This window comes from Rhinoderma darwinii, chromosome 3 (assembly GCF_050947455.1).
Source record: "Rhinoderma darwinii isolate aRhiDar2 chromosome 3, aRhiDar2.hap1, whole genome shotgun sequence".
Classification (NCBI taxonomy): domain Eukaryota; kingdom Metazoa; phylum Chordata; class Amphibia; order Anura; family Rhinodermatidae; genus Rhinoderma; species Rhinoderma darwinii.
In genome coordinates, this window is record NC_134689.1 from 162,871,914 (window position 1) to 162,893,236 (window position 21,323).

At 41.8% G+C, this 21,323-nt stretch overlaps 1 protein-coding gene across 5 annotated transcripts in view; it reads right to left on the reverse strand.

Moving 5' to 3' along the window:
* Positions 1-21,323, reverse strand: part of NAP1L1 (nucleosome assembly protein 1 like 1) — a 45,093-nt gene that overhangs the window by 16,318 nt on the left and 7,452 nt on the right. For 3 of the 5 annotated variants that reach the window (XM_075856989.1, XM_075856986.1, XM_075856987.1), the window contains exons 2-9: positions 17,933-17,968; positions 12,155-12,243; positions 10,693-10,795; positions 8,877-9,018; positions 8,697-8,777; positions 7,938-8,066; positions 7,786-7,857; positions 6,196-6,335 (exon numbers count right to left, since the gene is read on the reverse strand). In XM_075856989.1, the coding sequence (XP_075713104.1) occupies positions 6,196-6,335; positions 7,786-7,857; positions 7,938-8,066; positions 8,697-8,777; positions 8,877-9,018; positions 10,693-10,795; positions 12,155-12,243; positions 17,933-17,949 (773 nt within the window). In that variant the 5' untranslated portion in view covers positions 17,950-17,968. The remainder of the gene's footprint in view (positions 1-6,195; positions 6,336-7,785; positions 7,858-7,937; positions 8,067-8,696; positions 8,778-8,876; positions 9,019-10,692; positions 10,796-12,154; positions 12,244-17,932; positions 17,969-21,323) is intronic. The other 2 variants (XM_075856988.1, XM_075856991.1) reach the window with 2 other exon arrangements.

Here is a 21,323-nt window from a genome sequence, read left to right on the forward strand (position 1 = left end):
ATCACATCTTAAAACAGGATTTTTACTCAGATGCAACCACGATTATTTAAGATGGGGTACAAAAAAAACAAAAACAAAAAAATCACCTGATAAAGGAAGGGGTGTGTGGTTTGCGTTTTATTTTTAACATCCACTCCACTACAATATGCAAGATTCACTTTAAAATGTATTTCAATCAACACAATTAACCAAGTCTAGTGAATGAGTCACGGCGAATATTCAGATAGTCATTATGCAATCAGTGCTGACTTCAAATGGAGATTTGGATTCACTGAGGTTAGGCAGGATAGGAATGTATAGACTCCGAAAAACACTTAAAAATTAACTAATTTTTTACTTTTTTTTGTGTAAAGAAAAAAAAAAAAAGAAAAAAAAAATACAAATAGTAAAAGTTAAAAAAAAAAAAAAACCTTTTCCCATTTTCCCCCTAGAGCATCGTAAAAAAAAACAAAACATAATTGGTATTGCCGCGTCTGTAAAAGTCTGAACTATTACAATATATCATTATTTAACCAGCACGGTGAACGCCGTAAAAAAAACAAAACAAAAAAAAACACAAAAAATTGTAAACGCCAGAATGTCTATTTTTTGGTCACCTCACCTCCCACAAAGAAATGAAAGAAAAAGTGATCAAACCGTCACATTTACACCAAAATGCTATTATTAAAAACTACAGCTTATGCCGCGAAAAATAAGCCCTCATACATCGCCGTAATCTTATTGACCCACAGAATAAAGTTAACATGTTTTAATTGCAGTGAATTCAGCAAAAACAGTGCGCAAAAAAAACGGAGAAATCGCTGTTTTTTTCTCATTTTCTACACCACAAATATTTTTTCCCGTTTCCTAGTACATTATACGGCAAAATAAATGGTGCTACGAAAAACTACAACTCGTCCCGAAAACTCAAGCCCTCAGTACTATATCGACGGAAAAATAAAGACGTTATGACTTCTGGAATGTGGGGAGGAAAAAACGAAAATCTGAAAGTGGTTTACGATGGGAAGGAGTTAATGACTAGCCTATTGTAAACCTTAAAGAGGCTCTGTCACCAGATTTTGCAACCCCTATCTCCTATTGCAGCAGATCGGCGCTGCAATGTAGATAAGAGGAACGTTTTTTTGTTTTGTTTTTTTAAAACCTAGCATTTTTGGCCAAGTTATGACCATTTTTATATTTATGTAAATGAGGCTCTTTCTAAAGTACAACTGGGCGTGTTTACTTCTTTTACTAGCTGGGTGTTGTGAATGGGAGTGTATGATGCCGACGAATCAGCATCATCCACTTCTCTTCGTTACCACCCAGCTTCTGGCAGTGCACAGACACACAGCGTGTTCGAGAGATCACGCTGTGACGTCACTCACTTCCTGCCCCAGGTCCTGCATTGTGTCGACGAGCGACACATCGGCACCAGGCGACAGGCTACATAGACTTACCTGCAAACGCCGATGCAGCTGCAGAATCAACTGTAGCCTCTGGTGCCGACGTGTCCTCGCTCGTCCGACACGATGCAGGACCTGGGGCAGGAAGTGAGTGACGTCACAGCGTGATCTCTCGAACACGGCTGTGTCTACACTGCCAGAAGCTGGTCGTTGTGAAGAGAAGTGGATGATACTTCTATACACAACGCCCAGCTAGTAAAAGAAGTAAACACGCCCAGATGTAACGAACACAATACACGCCCAGTTGTACTTTTACTGTAAACACGCCCAGTTGTACTTTAGAAAGCCTCACTTGCATAAATAGAAAAATGGTCATAACTTGGCCAAAAATGCTCATTTAAAAAAAACAAAAACGTTACTCTTATCTACATTGCAGCGCCGATCTGCTGTAATAGGAGATAGGGGTTGCAAAATCTGGTGACAGAGCCTCTTTAATGACAAAGCCATTTTTTACGAATTTCCATTGTCGCATTCCAAGAGATATAACTTTATTTTTGCGACGACATAGCTGTATAAGGTCTTGTTTTTTGCTGGACAAGTGTATTTTTTAATAGCACCATTTTGAGGTACATATTATTTATTGATTAACTTTTATTAACTTTTTGGGGGGGGGGGGGGGGAGAGAATAGAAAATTGCCACTTTTTCACATCCTAAATCTACTCCGTTTACCGTGTGGTATAAATAACACAATAACTTTATTCAGCGGGTTGTTACGATTACAACGATACCAAGTTTGTATAGTTTTTGTATGTTTTACTATTACACTGTAAAAACGATTTCTTCAAAATTATTTGTTTGTATCTTCATATTTGAAGAGCCATAACTTTTTTTATTGTTCCACCGATGCAGTTGTATGAGGGCTTTTTTTTGCGGGAAAACTTGTAGTTTTTATTGGTACCATTTTGGAGTAGATGCGACTTTTTGATCACTTTATCACATTTGTTTAAAGTCAGGATTCACAGAAAACAGCAATTTTTCCATAGTTTAATTTTTTTATGGCGTTCACCGTGCAGGTTAAATAATGTAATAGATTTATAGTCAGGGTCGTTACCGACGCGGCGATACCAAATATGCGTAACTTTACTTTATTTTGGTTTTTTAATAGTAAAGCATTTTGTAAGGGGAAAAAGTGGGATTTTTTTTTCACTTTTTTTTATTAACTTTAAACTTTTTTACTAGTCCCACTAGGTCACTTTAATATGCGATTCTGCGATCGCTATTATAATACACTGCAATACTTTTGTATTGCAGTGTATTACTGCCTGTCTGATTAAAGCTGACAGGAATCTGCTAGGACATGCCTCTGGCATGACCTAGCAGGCAGACCTGGGGGCCTTTATTAGGAGACAGACACTCCCTCCCTCTCCAAAACCACTCAGATGCGGCGCACGCTATTGAGCACCGCATCTGAGGCGTTAAAAAGGTGAGATCGATACTTCTATAGATCTCACACGTTCAAGCAGGGACGCCCCCCAGCTCTCAGCTACCTCTGGCAGCTGAGAGCAGGGAGATTTGACAGCTCCCTGCTCGGTTTACTTATTCCGTTAGTGACGGACGTAGAAACACTATGGGCCGGTCACTAACGGGTTAAACGTAGGCTGTGACAGATGCCTTAACAGTGGCATTTGTCAGTTTAATTGTATACGTTATGTACAAGTCTAACAAATGAAGGTAGAGAATGAAACAGAAACTAATGCAGTAGCATCCGTAGACTAACATCTCTCACCCACAGACTAATATGGTATCCATTAAATGATATTGAAAAGTCCATGGCATATATGTTAAACGTATACCTGTGATATATATATATATATATATGTCATAAATAGACTTCCATGGGGACGGAGAAACACGCGCACACACACCCCCTGTCTGGATAATGGAAACCTGTGGACTCATTTAGCATGCAAGTCAGGAGCTTTCGCAGACATGCATGCTAAACGTATGGCCAAAACACGATGTGCATGAGGCCTTATTCACACAAGCGTTTCCAATTTGCGCCTGCAAAAAAAGGGTCAGTTTATCATGACTATCCGTGTCGTATCAGTGCGTTTTTCTCAGTGTTTCTCCTCTGAAAGCACTTTATTTTCTGAATTTCTTTAGCTACGGACACGTGAAAAACGAACAGAATACTGATTCGTCCGTGTCTATCATACACTCACTTAAATGGACAAGTTGAATAAACCAGAATAGGACATGCAGTGAGATTCACGCAAAGGACACGCTCTGAGAAAACACGGATGTATGAAAAGCCAGATTAAATTGCATTGGTCAGTGTGCGGTCAGTTATCTAAACAGATGGCACACTGGCATGACATCAATTTGGTGAGTGAGGCCTTAGCATGTATATACTTTGTACAATATCTAAAATACACACACTTATATTAAAATTTCAAGTCTGGAATGCAGCCTTAAAAAATAGTGTCCCTGGAAAATCCATTTAACTAATTTACTACGTAACTATTTAAAGAGACTCTGTCACCACATTAGAAGTGCCCTATCGCCTACATAATGTGATCGGCACTGTAATGGAGAGAATACTTATTTTGAAAAACAATCCTTTTTGGAGGAAGTTAGGAGCAATTTTAGATTTATGCCAATTACTTTAATGCCCAACTGTTCTCTTTACAACGCCCACTTGGTCAAAAGTTAAGCAATGTATGATACAATCAGCATCATACACTTCTCTCCAGTCATGTCCATTTGGACTCCGCACAGCGTGATCTCGTGAGATCATGCTGTACTGTCACATACACCCACATTAACTTTACCGAAGCATCTTGACCGTGAATAGACATCACCTCCAGCCAGGACACGATGTCTATTCAAACTCTTGACACTCCAGTAAAGTTTGTGTGGGACTTAATCACTGCACAGCGTGATCTTATGAGACCACACTACTGCGGTCATTCATAGCGTGATATCGCAAGATCACGCTATGCAGCAATTGAGTCCCACACAAACTATACCGGAGTGTCAAGAGTTTGAATAGTCAGTGTCCTGGCTGGAGGTGATGTCTGTTCACGGTCAAGACGCTTCCGTAAAGTTAATGTGGGTGTATGTGACAGAACAACATGATCTCGCTACATCATGCTGTGCTGAGTACAAATGGACATGAATGGAGAGAAGTGTATGATGCTGACTGGTCAGCGCAATACACTTCTCATTAAAATACCCACTTGGTCAAAAGTTAAAAACCGCCCAGTTGGGCATTAAGAAAGTAATTAGCATAAATCTAAAATTGCTCATTACTTCCTCAAAAATGATTTAAAAAAAAAACAAAAAAAACTAAGTGTTAACTACATTACAGCACCGATCACATTATGCAGGAGATAAGGCACTAATGTGGTGACACAGCCTCTTTAATAAAGTTAAAGTTTCTAATATATAGTCTGTATTAAATCTGAACACTTTCCTACCGATTCTCCCTACCTCTACCCTGCCGGAAGTTCTGCATTTTACTCGACACAGGCTCGTGCTAGAGTTAGAATACACAGTCCTGTGTCTATACCCCCTCTTTCTACTGGCCCTCCACTAGGTCTCCCTTCCCCTTTAGTTTATCCTGCACACCTGCTTTATATGAGTTGCTGTCACAGAATCCTGTGACCACCTCAGATAACTAGTGTAATCCCCAAATATATGTACCACCATTATAACTACATGCAATAGCAGCAGTTTTATAAGCAAAGAATGAACGGACAGACTGTGGACCAATAGGATGCCTCAAACCCGGGACTTGACGTATATATACCCGGGTTTGAGACATCCTATTGGTTCATGGCCTCAATGTCCGCTCCATTCATTCTTTACTACTTCTTCAACAGCAGCACTATTTTCTGTGTGTGCATGCCATTCCTCAATTTTCACTGTGGAATAGCATGCAAAGAAAAATGGTGCGGCTATTCAAGTACAAGCAAAGAATGAACGGACAGTAAAAAGTGGAGGCTGTGGACCAATAGGATGCCTCAAACCTGGGACGTAGACATGGGTTTGAGGGTACCTATTGGTCCAGTCCCCTCAATGACCGCCCCTTTGAAGTCTTAGATTCCGTCTTAACGCCCGCCCCATTTGCCTCTTGTTAAAACTAAAGTTCTTGTGCGCTGCCCAGCCTGGAAAAAAAAATAATCTCTGGAAAACCCCTTTAACTAGGTCTTTATTTAAACTATAGAGACCATGACCAAAGTACTAATTTTAGAGAACTTCTACCAAACATAGAATTCCCCTCCTTCCATAGTAGTGTTCCATCACCCAATCCTCATGAATCACAAATGGTTTTGCCTGTATTTTGTACTACAATGGTAAAGCTTGAGATTTTCTACTATAAGGCCCTGTTCACATGGCATGTATTTGATGCGTATTTTACCACATTTTTTAGTGCTGAAATACGTGACAAACACTTAAGCACACTACTAAAAATAATTTGGAAAACACCCAGTTCGTACATAGATGTTTTTTACGCAACTGTCTAAGAAACACGTTGTGAAAAAAGTCAAGTCATTTATTTGGCACGTAAAAGGCACTAAGTTACCATAGTCAATGGGTGTCCCAATTACTTTCATTTTTGGTGTGTATTTTAAAAAGCACTGTATAAAAACACTAGCGTATTTGACAAGTAGCATTTTTTGAGCGCCGTGTGAATAAGCCCCAATACAAAACACCAAAGCACCTTTACATCACTGACGTGAGTAACTACAGTACAAAATAGAATTGGAGACTTCTTAGATTTCCTAAAACCTGCTTAAGATCACTTACCCTGTACAGCCCATGATTTCTGGTCCATCAAAAGAAAACGGATCAGAATCATCAGGTTCTGATCTCATTTTGTATGTCTTCGTCAAAACTTCATTTGTAAAGAACTCATTTGGCTCAAAATAGAATTCTAAAGTGAAACTCTGGAAAAAAAACAAAAAAACAAAAGAAAACATGAACATGCCCCTTTGGAATCTAAGCTGTAGTTGACAAGTCTCCCCATAACAGCAATGCTTCCTGGTCAGAAAAAGCAGAAGGACGTTATTATAGAATGAAGCTTATCTGAGGCTCAAGCAAACAGAATGCTACTAGTGTGAAGCGGGGGGGGGGGGGGGGTGTGAATGGGGCCCCTTCATTGTTGGAATCGGAAGGGGTCCCAGAGGTTGAACCACCACCACCAACCAAGGTGATGGCGTATCCTAGTGATATAACATTATATGATGTAAATCAGATTACAGTACGGGGCAGTTGTCCGGTAGCGAGGCAGGGACTCCTAGCGTCGTACATCACTATGATGCTAGGAGCCCGGCCCCCTGCAGTGTGTTCGGTCCGGGTCTTCCAGCCGAAATACGTTCCGTACATTACGGACGTAACATGGTCGTGTGAACCCAGCCTAAGAGTGTTATGAACTCTCCCTAACCAGGTAAGTTCTATTTTACAACTCCCTTCAGTTCTTTAGGCCATTAAGGGTATGTTCAGAGAACTTCACTTCTCTGTTGCAGATCACCAGCACGGCCTGAAATCTACAGTGCTTTTTTTCTTGAAAACCCAGTTGCCATTTGTAGTACTTTATTTTTTTTGGTTAGGCTATGTTCAGATACATTAAATAAAATATAAAAGTAACCAGACGGAACAAATTTTAACAGTGTGCCCAAAAATAAAATTAAAATAAGTAGGACTTCCCCTGAAAACCCAATCACATGCAATGTTTGTGGCCATTAATGATTGGAGTGCTGGATGGGAACAATATGGGTCAATCCTATTTGACGTGGCCTTTTTCTTAATTAAAAAGGCATACATAACTAATCCCTACCCAGATAGGCAAGAACATTTTATTGGCAATATTTACACAATACTAAAGAGTACCTAGCTTTTCAGCAGACTTAAGAATAAGGAGTCATGGGTACACACAAGTAACACTTTATATCCATTATATGACTAGTGGGCAGAGCCATACATACATAGCAGCATGGCTGACATTATACAGCAGTATTGATTAGTGTAGCTGAGAATCCAGCACTGGGGTGAGACCTGCTGGTTAAGACTTTAGTTTCTCACTCTGCTCCAGTTTCCTCCCCCTTCCCTCGTCACCTCCTCCCTTGTCAATAGACAGGTCTATACAGGCAGTGAAGTGACACCCCCACCTTCTGCTGCCCATCTGTAACCAGGGGTGGACAGCAGATTACAGGAAGTGGGAAACCTAGTGACTAACTTCATAGAATTTGCACGAACAAAAATAATTTTAACAGTAAGTAAATTATAAATTCGATCTATATCCAGTATACTATTAGATCAACATAAAGTTGCTTGAAGTTCTGTTCGCTATTACACTTTAAAATCAGCAATAACTATGCAAACATTAAAAATTCTTACCATTGGTTGACCAGCATCTGAAAACTTTACTTTTATGTCTTTTAAGTGCTTCAGGATTGGTTCATCATGTTCCTTTAATAGGATTAACAGAAAATAAAAATCATAAAGTCTGTAAATGTTCTTAACCACATCAAAAATTTAATTTGACATACCTGAACCATATCACTAAGGAGATCAACATTCTTAAATACAGTTAACCAAAATTCTGGAATTCCTTTAGGGTCTTCCTTTTCTTCATCTTTCTTTTCCTCTTCAACCTTCGCCTTCTCTTTCAGATCCTCCTAGCGCAAAGGTTATAAGGTAAAACCACCAAAATACAGATAGAACATGTTCACTGCCAACTAAATCTAAAATTTAGCAGAAAATCATGAATCACGCAAACATACAATACAATTACCAAATAGTCTGTATAGAATGCCTCTTACTTTGAGACCAAGCAGGATTTACTTAATCATTGAGAAAAAACCCTTTGTCACCTATCCACAGTATACGTGATAAATCTTTGATCGTTGGGGGTCTGACTGCTGGGCCCCCCCATCGATGCTTAGAAAGGGACAGGTGTTACACTACTCAAAACGGATGACCAAAGAAATTAAAAATGCCAGTTTTTCATCTTAAACATTTATGGAAATTAGAAGAGGAACATTTAATTTTGTATGGTATTTTTATTTATTTTTTCTCACTTATTTGTGTACAAAAGCATCCCAAATCGCTTTTTTGGTGCAAATTTTAGACTTTGTACAAACACACGGTCTAGCACTAGGGGGATTATCGCATAGCAAATCTAAGTGATAAATCATGGATATATCCCTTTTCACTGGGTACAATTTTATTTTTATGTAGGCCCTTCACTGCCAGAACACTCTTTCATAGCCAATGTAATAGTAACACACACAAGTAAAGTTACTCACTGAAATTTCTTCCTCTTCATCTACTTTCCATTCACACTCTTCTTCTGTAGGTTCATAAATGGCATTTATGATTTCACTTCTCTATGGTGTAGGGGAAAAAAAATAAAAAGCTTTTAAGCCATAAAAGAATCAGCTACAAAAAAAAAAATAAAAAAATTAGAATGGATACCTATAAATTACCTTGTCAAACAGCGGCTGATAGAGGTCTGCATATTTCCTCTCCAACGCATGGACCTCTTCATAGAATTTAGCTTCAATTTGTGCACATTTTACTTGAAGGTTTTTAAGCGCATTCACTCTTCGTTTTACTATTTTAGGCAAACTAAAAAAAATAAAAAAAAAGGCTAGAATCTTATTTTGCATAAACAAGGAATTGTATGATTTGGCATCCTCGCAGGGAGGCACTTGAGAAGCCAAGGACATATCTGATACGTCCTTACTACAACAGGCATTAGTTCAAGCTGGGATCTAGGTCTGGCTTTAAAAGCTATGTACACCTTTGAACTATTTTATGAAGAAATGCTTATCCCTTCCTACAGCTGCAATTTTTGGGATTTTCACTTTTTTCCTTCCGACCTCCCAAAAGCCCTAAGGTTTATTTATTTTTCGATCAATATAGCTGTTTGAGGTCTTGTTTTTTGCGGGATGCGTTGTAGATTTTGACGGCACCATTTATTGTACCATATAATGTAGTGGGAAACAGGGGGGGTGGGGGGAATTGTGGCGTGCAATAGGACAAAAACAACCTCTTTTTTTTGGGAGGGGGGGTTGTTTCGTTTTTATGGCATTCACCGTGCGCTTCAGACGCTTCGTTTTAGAGATTGGCGGGAGTCTCAGTGCTTGGACCCCCCCCCCCCCCAATCAAAACTTCTGACTTGTCAATATGAAATGTCAGGAGTTTGTTAAACATTTAGTTGCCCTTTAATAGTTGAGCATTTGCACACCCATCACCTGACCTTGAACTATGAGGTCGGGCTGGTCAATCAAGAAATCACCAAAACTCAATTGAGTGGTATGCAGAATATAGTGTTGTGTTGCACGTAAAACGGGCATTACCTAAATAAGCGTTCATTAATCGTAAAAGAGGTTACATGTGCAATCAAAATTCTGATTAAGGGTATGTTCACACGGCCAAATTTCAGACGTATACGAGGCGTATTTTGCCTCGTTTTACGTCTGGAAATACGTCGGCAAACATCTGCCCATTCATTTGAATGGGTTTGCCGACGTACTGTGCAGACGACCTGTTATTTACGCGTCGTCGTTTGACAGCTGTCAAACGACGACGCGTAAAAATACAGCCTCGTCAAAAGAAGTGCAGGACACTTCTTTGGACATTTTTGGAGCTGTTTTCTCATAGACTCCAATGAAAACAGCTCCAAAAACGGACGTAAAAAACGCCGCGAAAACTGCGAGTTGGTAAAAAAACGTCTGAAAAGCAGGGTCTGTTTTCCCTTGAAAACAGCTCTGGATTTTCAGATGTTTTTGTTGACTACGTGTGAACATACCCTTAGAGCATAATTGCCCAGCCTTACCATCAAGCTTAGTATAGATTCAGCTAACAAGTGTCCCATGTGGCAGTCTTCATGCAGAGATCACACTAAATATTGTAGGAAGTGTGTCACAATAACTAGTCATTAAACTTAAGTGTGAATGCACAGGAAGTGATGAAGCCCAATTCATCAAGTTAATTTCATCACCGAGAACATGAAGCAGACATCAAGATAATTTAGCGGTTTTTGCATTAGCTAGAGCTAGAAATGAATAGTCATAAAGCAGCATTGGATCAGTTACCAATCAAGGAAATATCCTACCACAAATGAAACCAGGCCTGGTTATCAAAGCTCATCGGTAACACTATTTGCCATCTAGTGAATTTAAACTAGTGCTTTATTAAAGGCTCAGCTGCTGGCATTAAGACTTGGAAATGGCAGATCGGCCTAGTCAAATTTTCATGCAGCTTAGATATACGTTGGTATTTCAGGAGACTGCTTACCTTTCAATGTATCCTGTAGGAGTACCTACAAGATCATCTAACCTTTCTTGTAGAGCAGCTAAAATCTGAGGATTCTGCATCATTTGCGCAGTCAATTGCCTGGCTGAAATAAAACCCCAAAAAATAAAATTAATAAGTAGTCAGCTACACCAATTGAAGGTAGCGTGCAAAAAGTACCTTTGAGCCAACAGATTCCTTAAACAGAGATGCTGAGATTCTTTTGCAAATCACAAGACACTGAATTGCACAGCATTCAAGCAAAAGATTTTAGACAAAGTCCAGGTGCAGTTTCACCCCCGGCTACCCCAAAAAAGTTATTTACCCCGGCCGTTGTCATGGTGACACGTCCCTCTGACATCTGGTCTACCTGGGTGATGCTGCAGCTTATGAGACTGCTGCAGTCCGCGATTGGTTGTAGCAGTAACATGGGATGAACCATCAGCACAGGAGGCCAGACTGGAGAAAGAAGCAGGGAGTTCTGGGCAACTAGAATTTTTTTCTCTCCGAGTTAATTTCTGCGGCGGAGTAGCTGCGATTCCACAGCAAAGGTCCCAACACTTGGCTTTCTGTTGCGGGTTTTGCATCCCCATGGAATTCGATGGGAAAAACCCACATCAGAAAACATAACAAAAACGCAGCATAAATTGACATGCTGCAGATTTAAATTCTGTACCACAGGTCGATTTAACGTTTCCGCTGCGTTTTTTCCAGTGTGGGCATGAGATACTCAAACTTATTCACTTTGCGGCTTCTGTTTATGCTGGGAAATTTCCGCACCGAACCGAGTTGCTGAAATTCTGCAGTGTTTACGCTACCAGGGAACCGGGTCTGATTTATGAAAAACTTAAATCAAATAACTTGCAGGGCCATGGACAAGTCACAACACTCATCAGTACATTATGTTGGCCAGTTAGTCAATTATCTACTGGTCGACCAGCAATCTATTAGCCTCCAACGCAGGTGTGAACAAAGCCTCCCTCAGGGGGCCTCTATTGCAGTTCCGGCCGAGAACAACGAAGAAAAAAAAAAAAAAAAAGTGCCGCATGCTGCACTATTGTCTCCGGTAAAATGACAAACACCCTGACTGAACCCAATTACGTCAATGGGTTCCGATGGACGAATGTGGCACAGCAGAACCGTACAGCTCCTGATGCAGAACACACCGATGCAAGTGTGAACATAGCCTAAAACAGTACACAAACGTAATAGGAAGTTTTGCGTTGGTGTACTCAAAACGGTTAAAATAGCATTTGCCTCCTGCGGTAAAGGGGGGGGGGTATTCTGTGGCAGTTAGAAGAATACATGACGAATAAGTGTTGACCTATTGATAGGATGGTTCATAAAACATTGCTCATGTCAACCACTGGTACACCCACTGACCATCCTACACAAAAGATCAGATGGAAGCATATGCAAAGGTCACCATTCAAATAAATTTATGATAGTTCAATTCAATGGCTACCTTTACTGTTCGCATCTTCCCCCGTTTCCTCCTCTTCAACTTCTTCCACATCTTCCATCTCTTGCTGATCGAACTCTGGTTGGTCTTTGCTGTAAGAGTGAAAAACGGTTTAAAAAGGAAAGCTCAGGGTCACACAAATAGCAGTACTAACTTTACCAGTTTTTCATTTAAGGATTTACAAACGCGAGTGGTAAATTCAAGTAGGATTGCAAAGGGTTAACCCTTCGTCATGTGACAAGAAATGCGGCACATGTTACTGAGAATGTGGTGGGTAAAAACCATCAAACAAGCACCCTTCGGTCAGTCATTGGCACTACTACATAACATTTCTGGACTCGCCAGAAGACAGTGAATGCAAGCAAGACGATTCAAGGTTATGTAAAGTTTCACTAACTAGACCGGGGGTCTCAAAAACGCAGCCCGTCAGGCTGTCATCTGCGGCCCACAGGGCCCTGTAGCTCCCACGGGAGAGAGCAGGTCGAAGGAGGAGTGTCAGAGTGCTAGAAGCAGCTTTGCTCCGGGACTCTGGAGAAGCCTCTGACATCACTGTCCATGTATGGAACATGTCAGTACCAGGGCTTGCATCTCAGGCTAGTAGCGCTCTGCCTGGGAATGGCTCTGGGGTTGCCCCTAACATCACGGTCAATATATGGACAGTCATGTCAGGGGCTTTCCCAGAGTTCAGGTGCAGAGCTTATACTAGTGTTCTGCTCTGGGACTCTGGTGTTGAACTGGACATCACTGTCTGGACAGGTACATCAAGGACTCTTATAGCAGAGGAAACCCTGGCCAAAGAGTCGGCAATGCTCTGGCTGGGTAATTCCACTCCTAGAGGGAGCCCCAACAGAGCTATTGGGGGGGGGGGGGGGAGGCAGGCTATGTGGCACAGTCTACAGAAGGGCTGCCCAATCGTGACATAGTGTGCCAGATTCTGCCAACTGAGGCGCAAGACTGCATTTAGCGACAAACTGGATTGTTAGAAGCACAGAGTAAACTCAAATTTTAATGATAGTTTAAACATTGTATGAGGCCTAACACTGCTCACTTCCATCACCGTTTTCACGGCCGTTTCTCACGGATCCATGTGTCCGTTATGGTATCCGTGTGTACGCAGTGTCAGTTCGTGTCTTTAGTTTCAAACGGACGTTGCACTTCTGTTAAAAAAACGGAAGGCATTTAACTTCATTTGAACTTGTCACATGTCTGTCTGTGAACTTGGACACGCCCTGCCATTGCTAGGGCAACGGATAGCACACGGAAGCCTTCCGTGTGCAGTCAGTTTTTTTCACGGAACCATTGACTTCTATGGGCCCCATGGTCACGGAATCGCTGACAAAAGTAGCACATGCTCTACTTTTGACGGAACGGATCTGTGAAAATAACAGAAGTGTGCATGGGCCCATTGAAATGAATGGGTCAGGGTGCGGTCAGTGAAAAAAAACAAACAGATAGCACCCTGAAGTGGGCATAAGGCCTTACAGTAACCTAGCAGCGTTATAGTAGTTCAAATGACTGATACAATACAAAATTATTTGTTAATCAATCAAAATTGAAAGTAATGCGCCCCTTCAACTTCATATTTTTCAATGTGTGGCCCATTTACCCTGCCGAGTTTGATACCCCTAGACAGTTCCAGTTTATAGCTTTGTCGATTGGCATATTTAACTTCTTGGCGACACACGATTACTGAAATGTCAGAGGGGGGAGTATGGAGCGTGATCCATACTAAGCTGGTGGCGGCAGGGTTATACAGCAGACACGACTCCAACGGGCGGAATCAAAGATCACTTTGATTCCGCCTGTTTAACACATTAAATGCCACGGTCAATCACAGCATCGGCATTTAAATTCTTAGAACCAGGGGGTGCTCCCCCAAACGCCATTTTTAGTAAGTTTAACATTATTTATTTTTTATTTTTTAAAAGTGGTAAAACATAAAAACATTTAAATTTGGTATTGCTGTAATCGTATCAACCAGTAGAATAAGGTGCACATGTAGTTTTTACCGCTTGATTGATGCCGTAAAAACAAACCCCCCCCCTCAAAAAAAATGGCGTAATCTCTATTTTTTTCCCCACATTTCACCAAAATAAGAAAAAACAAAAAGGAAAAAAACTCAAATTGGCCATGTCTCCAACGGGTTAAATAAATCCATTTAACTTCTTTAGCCCATTCCCTCAATTCTAGATAATCACTATGAAAATGCTCACTACATGGGTGCAAGGGTCTGGACTTCAGAGTTTAATTTTAACTCCTAGTAGATTGAATGAATGTAGGCAGATTAAAGATTGGGGTTTTAAAAATATAGGGAACATTAAAAACTTAATATTTACACGTCTAGGTTAGATGTGCTGCTCCTGAGTCATGACAAATCTTGTTCACTGCCCTATGCAAACGTAATAATTACAGATATTAAAAGGGGTTTACCACCTCAGCTAACCCGTTTTATCTAGGCAGGTAGAGAAAATGGAGACCTAGGGACAGGGGTTGGGCTGCCAAGTGCCCTGGCACATCCACATTTTTAAAAAACACCCATTGGTTGGATACACAAAACAAAGCACTCCAGAGCAATAGCTCTTTGTTCAATTCGCTAACAAAAAATAAATCCAGAGCAGGCACCCACCCATATCTATAACATCCACATGCCTTAATGGTCGAGGAGAGAGGTGGTTTGTGCAGACCACCACCTTTCAATAAGGGCATATCGACATCAGGGTGTCGCTGGATTACAAATTATTCCATAAACCAGAGTAGGGTGCCACACACACACTAGACAACCTCTAACCCAGTTAAAGACAAGGACTATCTTGGGCTTCAGTACCAAGAATTATTTTTTATTTTTCATCAGCACATTCCTAGAGCCATGACTAATTTTTTTTATTGACAGTTTTAGGCCTCATGCACACGACCGTAAAAACACCCGTTATTGCGGGTCGTTATTACGACCCGCAATAACGGGCTCATAGGCTTCTGTTAGCCACGGGTACCTTCCCGTTTGCTCACGGGAAGGTACCCGTGCCGTTAAAAAAGATAGAACATGCCCTATTTCATGCCGTAATAACGGCACGGGCATCCCATAGAAGTCTATGGGGCTCCCGTAATCATGGGTGGCTGCGTGTTCACCCGTGATTACGGGAGCGTTGCGAGGTGAGGCGAGGTCAGGGGACTACCCGGTCTGCAGGCCACAGCCCAGTGGCGTAACTACCGCCGGGACTACAATGAAAACTATGGCAGAGCGGGGAGGTATCTCCCCGCTCTGCCATAAACAAGACATGTATCCCCTATCCTGTAAAAAATAAAAATAAAAGACGTTCATACTTACCGACAACTTCCTGCTTCCTCCAGTCCGGTCTCCCGCCCGTTGCCTTGGTGACGCGTCCCTCTCGACATCCGGGCCGACGTCCTGGATGACGTTTCAGGCCATGTGACCGCTGCAGCCAATCACAGGTCAATCACAGGCTGCAGCGGTCACATGGACTGCCGCGTCATCCAGGGATGTCGGGCTGGATGTGAAGAGAGGGACGCGTCACCAAGACAACGGCCGGGTAAGTATGAATTTCTTTAACTTTTATTACAGAAAAGGCTGTCCCTTCTCTCTATCCTGCACTGATAGAGAGAAGGGGCTGCCGATTAGTGCAGTGCTATTTTGCTGCCAAAAACGTGCTCGTAAATACGGGTGGAATACGTGTGACACCGGACCCATATTTACGAGCACGGGTTCGTAAATACTGGTGCAAAACGGGTGGAATACGTGTGACACCGGACCCGTATTTACGCCAGTATTTACGGGTGTGAAAAAATACGGTCGTGTGCATGAGGCCTTAGGAGGATTTATTTTTCAATGGCAGCATTTTGGGTAAAGTCAATCAATAAATTATATAAAACTTTTTATGGGAGGGGAATGTTGACATCTTTTTTTTTTTTTTTTGAACCATTGTTTGGGTTTTTAAGGGTAACATTCAAACTTCTGACATGTCAGAAGGCTTGATTGGTGGGGGTCCGAGCACGGAGACCAACCACCAAAATTGCTAAAACGAAGCGGCAGGAGCGCTTGTGTGAGCTGCCTTGTTTGCTACATCGATTTCGGGATAAAGTCAGCGTACAGGCTCAATAGAAATCTTATGAGCCAGTACACCGCTACATCGGCTCTCTGGAAAAAGCCAGACACAAAGCGGTTCAGTGCTCACACGAGCGCTTCTGCAGCTTAGTTTTTTGCGATTGGTGGGGGGTCTCAGTGCTCAGACCCCCACCAATCAAGACTTCTGAGATGTCAGAAGGTTGTTGAACCTTTAGTTACCTGTTATTTACGCCACACTGTAAATGGCGTGAGTTTAATGTTCTAACTTTATCCTATGGGTCGGTAATACAAAATATGTTCAGTTTGTTTATGTTTCACTGTTTTCATGCGTCGTTGATTTCCTAAAGCCATAACATCTCAGTCTATTTACCCATATGCGGGTTTGTTTTATGTGGGATAAGGTAAAAAAAAAAACACACCATTTTTGGGGTACATGGCATTTCTTGATTACCTTTTTATTGGGAGGGGGAGAAAAAAAGCAATCCGTTTTTTTGTACGGCATATCCCCTGCGGCTTACATAACACGCCAACTAAATTATTCAGGTTGCTACGATCGCAGTGACACCATACGTAAAATATTATTTTTTTAATACTTTTAGAAAACTATTTTTTCCATAAAAATGGCTTAAGGCCCCATGCACACGACCGTAAAAACTCCCGTAATTACGGGCCCATAGACTTCTATTGGCCACGGGTACCTCCCCGTATGCTTACGGGAAGGTGCCCGTGCCGTTGAAAAAGATAGAACATGTCCTATTTCAGGCCGTAATTACGGCACGGGCAGGCCCATAGAAGTCTATGGGGCTCCCGTAATTACAGGTGACTACGTGTGTGCATCCGTAATTACGGGAGCGTTGCTAGGCGACGTCCGTAAATAGTCACTGAAAAAAATAAATAAAATGTTCATACTTACCCAGAACTCCCTGCTTCCTCCTCCAGTCCGGCCTCCTGGGATGACGTTACAGCCCATGTGACCGCTGCAGCCAATCACATGGACTGCTGCGTCATCCAGGGAGGTCGGGCTGGATGTCAGGAGAGGGACGCGTCACCAAGGACAACGGCCGGGTAAGTATGAATTTTTTTACTTTTATTACGGAGAGGGCTCTCCCTTCTCTCTATCCTGCACTGATAGAGAGAAGTGCTGCCGATTACTGCAGTAATTTTGCAGCCAAAAACGTGCCCGTAAATACAGGTGCAATACAAGTCAAATACGTGTGACCAACTACCCGTATTTACGGGTGGACAAAAATACGGTCGTGTGCATGAGGCCTTAATTTCCTTTTAGGTGAACACTTTTTCATTTATTTTTTTAACAGACGGGATCAGGCTTATCTCCAATCCCGGCCATTGCAACGAAAGCCTAACTCAGTCACAGCCTGGCTCCCGCAGCGTTCAGAATGACATCCATGTACGGAAACTAACCGCACCAGATTACGTATAAGTAAGTCATTCTACTGTAAGGGGTTAAAAGTGTGTGGACCCAAATCATAGTATATGCAAGCATACACATAGGGTATGTGCACACTGAATTCACAACAATTTCATGGTTGAAAATCCACAGCGTATTACAGTCGCTGCAAAACTATCCACGCTCTGCAGAATTTCATTGGAGGTAAAAGCTGCAACAAAAAGCAACAGTTGCTAATGGAAAAGCTGAGATTTTGCGGCAAAAATAGCAAACACGCACACAGTATACTCACTTGTCTATGTTAGCCATTCTGTTCAGATTTTAACACCTAAGAGAAACAGATTGTAGTGATTTGGTTATAAAGCAGCTTACAAACAAAATATTGCATAGTGAACAAGCCAGTTCGGGCTATGTTCACAGGATTTTTATTTTTTTTTCCAGCAGATTTTTCCGCCTCCAATTCATTTTAAAGGGAGGCAAACACTTTTTTCCTTGCTAGCGGACAAAAGTGTCCTGCCTGATCTTCGGGCAGAGTCCACACAAACGTCCCACTGAAGTGAATGGGAGTAAGAATCTTCCGTCAGACAGCAGGAGTAACTCTGTGGCGGGACCCGCCAAGCAAAATCTGCCGTGTGAACATAGCCTTACAATAGCAGACAGATACATTGTAATAAAACTTCATATGAATTCATGCATACATTAGATGAATCATATGTTTACACATACCTTAGCCTCATTAAAACTCACGTTCACAATTCCTGACATTTAATCTTAGTACTCATTCCCTCTTAGGTCAGTTATGATCACTACTATATTTCAAGAATGTGAAAAGGTCAGATTACTAGTATAATGATTTATTTCTCTCATCAGAATCCCAGTGGCTAAGAAGTTCACACATTGTTAGTATTTGTTAGCACTGCCTTTAAATTGTCTAACTTGGGTGAAATGTTTTGGGTAACCTTTCACAAGCTTCAGAACTGGTGTAACAGAGTCAGGACTGTAGGCCTCCTTGCTCGCACACTTCGTTTGGCCCATTTTTCTATGGGCCTGAATTCAGGGCTTTGTGATGGCCACTCAGTTACCTTCACTTTGTTGTCCTAAAGTTATTTTGTCACAACTTTATAAGCACGATTGGGGTCGTCCATTTGAAAAACACACAGCTTTACCTTCCGGACTGATTTCTCTTTAAGGCCTCATGCACACGACCGTAGTGTTTTTCTGGTCCGCAAATTCCAGGACAGTGTTACGGATTAACTGCGGAGGACATTTCACGGATGTAATCCGCAAAATGCGGATAAAAAAAAAAAAGCTTAGGTAAAACAGGACGACAGAACTCATTCCCTGTCGTCGCCTAGCAACACTTCCGCAAATCCGCAAACTGCGGTTGACACGGAGGTGTACCCGCATTTTCCACGGGCCCATTGACTTCTATGGGCATGTCCGCATCGAGTTTGCGGGCCGTAATGAGACATGTCCTGAGTTTGTGCGGCACGGATTTGCGGACATGCGGGGACCCGTGAAAACATGGATAGTGTGTATGAGCCCATAGAAATGAATGGGTCCGCAATTCTCCCGTGGATTTTCGGGGGAATTGCGGATGCAAAAACATGTTCATGTGCATGGGGCCTAACATAAAGGCATCTAGTTTGTGAAGTGCACCAGTCCCTCCTGCAAAGAACACCCACAACATGATGCTGCCTTCCCAGGTCCCAGTTGTGATGGGGTTCAGACTAGAGGACATTTTACAGCAGAGTTTATTTAGAAAACGATAGTTTGACAGTTATGACCTATTAGCTTTATGCTAATGACTTTAATTGACAGAGATCCATCAATTTTGACAGTTGTGACCTATATTAGCTTTATGCTAATTACTTTCTTAATGGACAACTGGGCGTGTTTTACTTTTTGACCAAGTGGGCGTTGTGGAGAGAAGTGTATGACGCTGACCAATCAGTGACCAATCAGCATCATACACTTCTCTCCATTCATTTACACAGCAGATAGTGATCTAGCTAGACCACTATGTGCAGTCACTTACTCAAATTTTAATGTTACTGAAGTAGGGGTCACAATACCAGAATTTGGACTTCGATACAGATACTTAGTTTAGTATTGCGATTTCGATACTTTGCCAACAGTAATAAAAAAAAAGTTCTTCCGTTTTCTGATGTGAGGAGCAAGTAATTAATCCCATCATGTTTCTCAGTCATAATGGGTTAATGTGTGAGGTACATGGGGTTAATTACTATTAATGTGAAGAACATGGAGGTTAAATTCATCGCACCTCGTGGCTCACATTAATAAGTGATTGAAAGCAGTGTTTATTTCATTTTTTCACAGCGTACACATCATAAATGACAAAAAAAAATTGTTGTGCAGGTTATTAGGGCCGCACCAATACCCAATATGTGTGGATGTTTTATGTATTGAGACTTATTTTAATGTTTATTGTAAAAAAGGTGTGTGTATTTTTTTTTATTTAACATTACTTTATTTTTAAACTTTAATGTACTGACATATATCAGATATGTGCCAGTACATTAGACTGTGTGCTGATAGTACACTGGCAGTTAGGACATACCTCAGTATGCCCTAACAAGAAATATGGTAAGACAGTCCTGGGGTCCGTCAATAGACCCTGAGCCGTCTGCCCATATAAATTGGATGTCCCTCGATAGAGTCACAGGAATTCCCTGTGACGCGATCTATGGGCATCCCCCCTTCTCATTTTCGCCTGAATGCTGAAGTCCGCTGTGATCGCAGCATTCAGGGGAATAGCGGCAGAGATGAGGTATCTCTGATCTCCGCCAGCAGGGCTGCGGCTGTGTAATACAGCCATTGCCCCGCTCCTGACAGGAAGAGCGTGCGCGGTCAGCATGAGGAGATTCGGCCGGCGCTGCACTAATGAGCGGCGGTTCAGGCACTGAAGACAGAACGGGGGTGTTTTGCAGTGCACCCATGTTCTGTCTTCAGTGCCGCCGCTCATTAGTGCAGCGCTGGCCGCGGCACATCATCCTGACCCAGCGCACTTGTTATCAGGACTCAGGAGTGGGGCAATGGCTGAATTACACAGCTGCAGCCCCGCTCTCATACATTTATGTATTACTATACTTAGCTGTGCAGCCAAGTATCGAAATACAGGAAATAGCGGTATCAAACCGTTTGGGGATGCACAGTATCAAAGTTTCGATGCATCCCTATACTGAAGTGTCTTGACAGTAAATAGACATCACTACCAGCCGGGATGTGATGTCTATTCTGAATCCTGACACTTCGGTAACGTTTGTGTGGTACTTACAGCACACAAACGTTACCGAAGTGTCGGGATTGTGAATAGACATCCCGTCCTGGCTGGTAGTGATGTCTATTCACAACCCCGACACTTCAGTAACGTTAATATGTGAGTAAGTGACTGCACATAGTTATCTAGCTAGATCACTATGTGCTGTGTAAATGAATGGAGAGAAGTGTATGACACCCATTAGTCAGCATCACACACTTCTCTCAACAACACCCACTTGGTCAAAAAACAACACACCCAGTTGTCCATTAAGAAAGTAATTAGCATAAAGCTAATATAGGTCATAACTGTCAAAATTTATGGTTTAAATAAAAAAAACTGCTGTAATCTGCATTAAAGTGGCGATCATATTATGTAGAAGATAGGGCACATGTGGTGACAG